At 19.5% G+C, this 6,797-nt stretch overlaps 1 protein-coding gene across 1 annotated transcript; it reads left to right on the top strand.

Moving 5' to 3' along the window:
- The first annotated feature begins 950 nt into the window (after window positions 1-950).
- On the top strand, window positions 951-5,981 carry LOC102679851 (FACT complex subunit Ssrp1). The gene is made up of 14 exons (XM_006608564.2): window positions 951-1,534; window positions 1,853-2,038; window positions 2,133-2,348; window positions 2,453-2,628; window positions 2,745-2,880; window positions 2,966-3,069; window positions 3,145-3,273; window positions 3,396-3,687; window positions 3,798-3,956; window positions 4,531-4,671; window positions 4,869-5,060; window positions 5,173-5,391; window positions 5,464-5,532; window positions 5,736-5,981. The coding sequence occupies exons 1-14, from the start codon at window positions 1,484-1,486 to the stop codon at window positions 5,853-5,855; spliced, it is 2,190 nt and encodes a 729-aa protein (XP_006608627.1). The 5' UTR covers window positions 951-1,483; the 3' UTR covers window positions 5,856-5,981.
- The last annotated feature ends 816 nt before the right edge of the window (window positions 5,982-6,797 follow it).

Genomic DNA, 6,797 nt, shown 5'->3' with positions numbered 1-6,797 from the left:
AATATGATATTTAACCTCAAGGTAAAACATAATCTATAAATCTATCTGCTGCTGCTATTGATATTAATAAAATTAAAATTCCAATTCCTCATACTCTATTTAATTTATATGAACAATAATATATATTTCGATTTTTTTGTAGGCAAGACCATACTAGTTACATTTTCTTTTTTCTTATATATTTTATATTTATTATTTTTTTATACTTATATAAAATACTTGTGTAACTCTTTTGCTAGTTAATTTTTGAAAATAAAGCAAAAAATAATAATATGATTGTTTTATAATAAGGATTAGGATTTAACAGATTAACTTAAAAATGTGACTAAAAAATAACAATAACAGATTCACAAGTGATCTTTAAAAATCACTTTTTCATCAATGATTTTCATGATAATTTTTGTAATAGCTTTTTACATTCATTTTCATTTATTTATATGATTTTAATGTTATAATATCTGTTCTCGAATATAATATCGAATAAATTTCAACAACTATTCATGTTAGAAATTATAAATTTAAAAATTGAAAAAAATAAAAAAAAATAGATAATTATAATTTTTTCATAAGGATTTTCTTTGATTTGCTATATAATTTTATTTATGAATTATGGATTTATTTTATTTCATAAACATAATTGTTTTTCATATTCGTTTAAAAAATTAATTATATGGATACATAATATTGCGATAATTATTAAAAATAATTATTAAAAAAATCGACTAAATATAAATATAAAATATAAAATAAATATAAAAATTATAACTAAATATAAAAATAAAGAAAATTCACGACAATATTATTAGAAAATCATTTGCTTTAATTATGATAATTATTACAACAGCAAATTTAATATTACGGCAATTAATTTTAATTTTAATTTTCAGGATGAAAAAAATATAATATCATGATTGATTTACATTGTCACTGTTACTGTTATATAAAAACATACCTTTATAATAATGTAACTCTAGACTTAATAATACAATAAAATAGAACATCCGTTATTTCTTGTACTATTTCTTAATTTCCTAATGTGAGAATATACGCGGCAATTGTGCTGACAAAAAGAATTTTCTTTGAGATCAGTGATTTTAATTTTACTTAATCTAGAATTTTTAATTATTATATTCAAGATTTAGATTATACATAAATCTCAATTTAATATTTAATAATTAAAAAAATATTAAGAATAAAATAAAAAATGAAATTTGTTTTTTGTAATATATAAAATGTATTCTATTATATTTTATAGTTTCAATCATTTATCTTTATTGAAAATATTTTAAAAACAATAACGTGATTACGTATCACGGGAAAATTTATCTTTATTATACTATTTTATTTTTTTATTTGATATTGTAAAAAAAATAATTTAGAACTAATTTAGAATAATTGAGAATTAAGTGTTTGATTTTGTAATTAGATGTTTAAGTTATAATTACTAAAATAAAAAAGAAGTTGATTTCAAACATTCTTAAAAATGGATTTCTTAGAATATACCGATGTAATTGCAGAAGTTAAAGGAGCTATGGTAAATAATATAATATTTAAATTTTTATCAATTAATAAAAATATTTTTTAATTTTTGATATATGTGATATTTATATTTTATAATAATTTTTGTTGTTTATATAATTAATTTTTTTTAAGGTTAGAATTTTAATTTTGAATTAAATATTATATTTTATAATTATTATAATAAAATTTTTAATAATACTGAATATATGAAATAAAAATATAAGTTTAATAAATATTAAATAATCAAAATATTTGTAATTAGATATTTATAATTACTAAAATTGAAAAGAAATTGATTTAAAATATTAAATTATAACTTTTTTTTATATAGACTCCTGGACGATTAAAACTCACAGATCAACATTTGATTTTCAAAAATCAAAAAACAGGAAAAGTTGAACAAATTTCAGCGACAGATATGGAAATGGTAAATTATCAGAAATTTATTGGTACCTGGGGTCTTAGAATATTTCTCAAAAATGGAACATTACATAGATTTCGTGGATTTAAAGAAGGTGTAAGTAATATAATTTTTAAATTTTTCTTATTTAATATTTTATATATTTTATATAATATTATTATTTATTTATTAAAACAAAACTTATTTTTAGGATCAAGAAAAAATTGCAAAATTCTTTACTCAAAATTATAAAAAAGATATGCTAGAAAAAGAACTTAGTTTAAAAGGTTGGAATTGGGGCACAGCTAGGTTTAATGGTTCTGTATTAAGTTTTGATGTTGGTCATCATACTGCTTTTGAAATTCCATTGTATGATGTATCGCAATGTAACACTGGTAAAAATGAAGTTACATTGGAATTTCATCAGGTATATTTTCATTATTATATTTTCAATATTTTTATTATATTTATGTTTTTTTAAAATGAATAAAAATTTAGTTCATAATATTAAAATTTTTATAATTTTTATAGAATGATGATGCTCCTGTAAGTTTAATGGAAATGAGATTTCATATTCCGGTTAGTGATAGTGCAGATCAAGATCCAGTAGAAGCATTTCATCAACAAGTTATGGAAAAAGCATCTGTTATTAGTGTCAGTGGAGATGCCATTGCCATATTTAGAGAAATTCAATGTCTTACACCTCGGTATGTATTTATATTTAATAAATATGTATATTAAAAATTAATTTTAAAATATATAAAAATACATTTAATAATTATATAGTAAAAATATATATTAAAAAATAAATATTTATTTTTAGTGGTCGTTATGATATAAAAATATTTCAATCATTTTTTCAATTACATGGAAAAACTTTTGATTACAAGATTCCAATGTCAACTGTTTTAAGGCTATTCTTATTACCACATAAAGATAATAGACAAATGTATTTTGTGGTAAGTTTTTAAAAAATCAATTTTATTTTTATTAATACTTTGTTTTATCTTTATTTATCATTAATATTATTATTATTTTTTTTAGGTCAGTTTAGATCCACCAATTAAACAAGGTCAAACACGTTATCATTATTTAGTATTATTGTTCAATCAAGAAGAAGAAACTTCAATTGAATTACCTTTTTCTGAGTAAGTATCAAAATTTTATTAAACTACATTAATAATATTGTAATATATTTTTTATATTATGCATATATTATGCAGAAAAGAACTAAAAGAAAAATATGAGGATAAATTATCAAAAGAATTATCTGGACCAACTTTTGAAGTTTTAGGAAAAGTAATGAAAGTCATTATTAATAGGAAACTTACTGGTCCTGGAAATTTTATTAGGTAATCTTTTTTAATTTTTTAAATAAATTATATATATTATGTATATGTATTATATATTATTGTATTATACATATATTATACATACATATATAGTATGTAGGAATATTTTTTTTTAATTTTAGCCATTCTGGAACACTTGCAATTAGTTGTTCTTTTAAAGCAGCTGCAGGTTATTTATATCCTTTAGAAAGAGGTTTCATTTATGTTCATAAACCACCAATTCATATTCGTTTTGAAGAAATTGCATCAGTTAATTTTGCTCGTGGTGGAGGTTCTACTAGATCATTTGATTTTGAAATTGAATTGACTAGTGGTGTTGTTCATACATTTAGTAGTATTGAAAAAGAAGAATATGGAAAACTTTTTGATTTTATTACTTCCAAAAAATTAAGAGTGAAGAATAGAGGCAAGAGTGTAAGCATACATTTCTAATAAAAATATAATTTTTTATTAATCTAAGATTAGTTAACTAAATTTTATTTAAATAATTTTATATTAAGATAAATTTTTTATTTTCTCAATAGGATAAATTAAATTATGATAATGATTTTGGAGATAGTGATCAAGAAGATGAACCAGATGCTTATTTAGCAAGAGTTAAAGCTGAAGCAGAAGAAAGAGATGCAGAAGAAAATCAAGATTCTGAAGAGGAATCTACTGATGAAGATTTCAATCCTAATCAAGTATTATTTTATCATGATTTTAGAAATGTATAAAAAATTACATACAGTATTGCTCAGTTAAATTTAAATTATATTCCAATCAATTTTTAGAATGATCTTGCACAAATTTCATTATTGGTTTCTAAGTGACATTGAGTACTGCTATATAATATCCTATTATTTATATATATAATATATTATTATTATATATATAAATCAAAAAAAAAAAAAAACTTTTTCATTTAGAATTCCATATTTTTATATAAATTATATAATATAAATATTATATTATATTATTTATATATTATTTATTTATTATATAAATTAAGTTTGAAAATTTCAATAAAATTGAATAATTAAAATTTACAAATGAAATTGATAAATTCGATTGGATACAATTATCAATAAGAGATTATTTTAAATATGAAAATAGGCAAATATAGAATAAAATTTTATTGCTAAAGTTTTTGTTTTTGAAAATATCAAGAAATCAATCGACGATTTTCAAAAAATAACTTCTAAATTCTATATTTTTTGTTTATTTTTACAAAAAAAAAAAATTTATACATATTATTTTATGAATTTGATACTTTAGGATGAGAGTGATGTAGCAGAAGAATATGATAGTAATCCAAATAGTTCAGAAAGTGAAAATGATTCAGATGTTTCTGGAAAAAGTCAAAAAAAAGAAAAGAAGGAAAAAAAAGAAAAGAAATCAAAATCCGCTAAAACTGTGGTAAATATTTTATATATTTATATTTTACTTAAATTATTTTTATATTTTTTAAGAAGAAATCTACAATTTATTTGCAATATTATGATATTTATATTATGATATGATATTATATAAAATACAAGAAATTATTTATATTAAAGAAATGAACTAAAATGATTTTAGTTTAGATGATTAATAATACATATTATTTTATTTAGTCAGAAAAACCAAGGAAACCTCGAAAACAAAAAAAAGAAAAGGATGCAAATAAACCAAAGAGACCACCAACTGCATTTATGATGTGGTTAAATAGTGCTCGGGAAAGGATTAAAGCTGAAAATCCTGGAATTGCAGTTACAGAAATTGCAAAAAAGGGTGGAGAAATGTGGAGAGAACTTAAAGATAAATCTGTAAGACTGAAGTTATTAATTTGTTTGTGTATATTTTTCTATATATAAATCATATAAATATAATATTTGTATATGATATAATTATTTAAAATAAACTATTTAAAATGCATAGGAATGGGAACAAAAAGCAGCAAAAGCAAAGAAAGACTATTCTGCATCAATGAAAGAATATGAAGCCAGTGGAAGTGGTCAAAAAGATAAAAAAGAAAAGGGAGAAAAGAAAAAAAAAGAAAACAAAAAAGAATCTCCTAACAAGCTTATGTCAGGAACTAGTTTTAAAAGTAAAGAATATATTAGTGATGATGAGAGCAGTAGTGATGAGGACAATAAGGTAAATTAACAATTGAAAAATATAATTTATAAACATTATTAGTCATATTATTTTGATTAAATATTTTTATAGAAATCAGAAAAGAAAGGATTGGATGAAGATAGTGATAAAGAAAAAAAAAAAGGAGATAAACGTACTGCGGTAATTTCATTATTTGTATTTTTAATAAATTAATAGATATTATCATATTTATATAAAAATAATTAAATTATATAATTATTAAATTATTTTTATTTTAATTAATTTTAATTAATTTAAAATTGCTATATTACTTTGTACTTTTTATATGTATAAGTACTTATTTGTATTTTTTTTTTATATTCTATTATATGTGATTTTATTAGGAAGATGATGATAAAAAGGTGAAGAAAGGAAAGAAAGAACAATCTGATGAAGGTAGTGATGATGAACCTATTGAAAGTACTCCACCTTCTAGCGAAGCAGAATTTAAAGATAGTGATTAATTAATTATATTTTATAATTTTTCTTTTAGTTTTTTTTTATATACAAGTATATATTATTTATATTTTTAAAAATATTAAAATGTATTCTATAAAATAAAATAACATACTGAATATTTATGCAGTTGACTATTCATTTATGTAAATTCTTTTTAATGTGTTTAGAATATTATAATATACAAATGAGATGTTAAAAAAAAAGAATGCAAAATTTTAAAAGTTTATAATATTTACCAAGAACAAAAAACATTCTATATTTTTTATTATTAACAAACATTCAATATTGTGAATAATTTTCTTTACGACACATTCAATGTAAACAGAAGAATTGACTTAGAAAAACATTGAAATTAAAATTTTAATCTAATTATTATTGATATTAATTAATATAATTATAATAGAAGTTATTTCATAAATAATAATAAACAAAGTTGCCAAAGATAAAAATTCAGAATTATATACAAAATGCATATTTACCATTTTGACATTTGAAAAATAAAAAAATATGAATTGACTTGAAAATAACAATTTTCTACATTTAATATCAAATAAAATAAAAATTTGCATTTATAAAATGATTCTTGAGTTAATGTTCTTTTAAATTTCTCTATATTCAATATGTAAAAAAATTTATTCACACTATCAACTATTCATCAATATAAAAATAAAAATCGATTTTATATTGAAAGATCAATTGCAGGATCTATATTGATTTTTTGCTTCTTATAATGATTATTATAAACTCTTAAAATTGAATTTTTTTTTTTCTTTATAATATAAATAGTCAGCTGCCAGTTACATATATAAAAAAAAGTTGTTTAGAATCTTATCTTATACAATATATTTAAAAATCTTTGAAATCAAAGAGGAAGTTCAGTTTTTCTATAAGTTCGTTATATACATATTTATTATTATATATTTAATTTATAATTATATAAAAATAAA

The sequence above is a fragment of the Apis dorsata genome, unplaced genomic scaffold (assembly GCF_000469605.1).
Source record: "Apis dorsata unplaced genomic scaffold, Apis dorsata 1.3 scaffold_40, whole genome shotgun sequence".
Lineage (NCBI taxonomy): Eukaryota > Metazoa > Arthropoda > Insecta > Hymenoptera > Apidae > Apis > Apis dorsata.
This window is presented reverse-complemented; position numbering and strand designations above follow the sequence as displayed.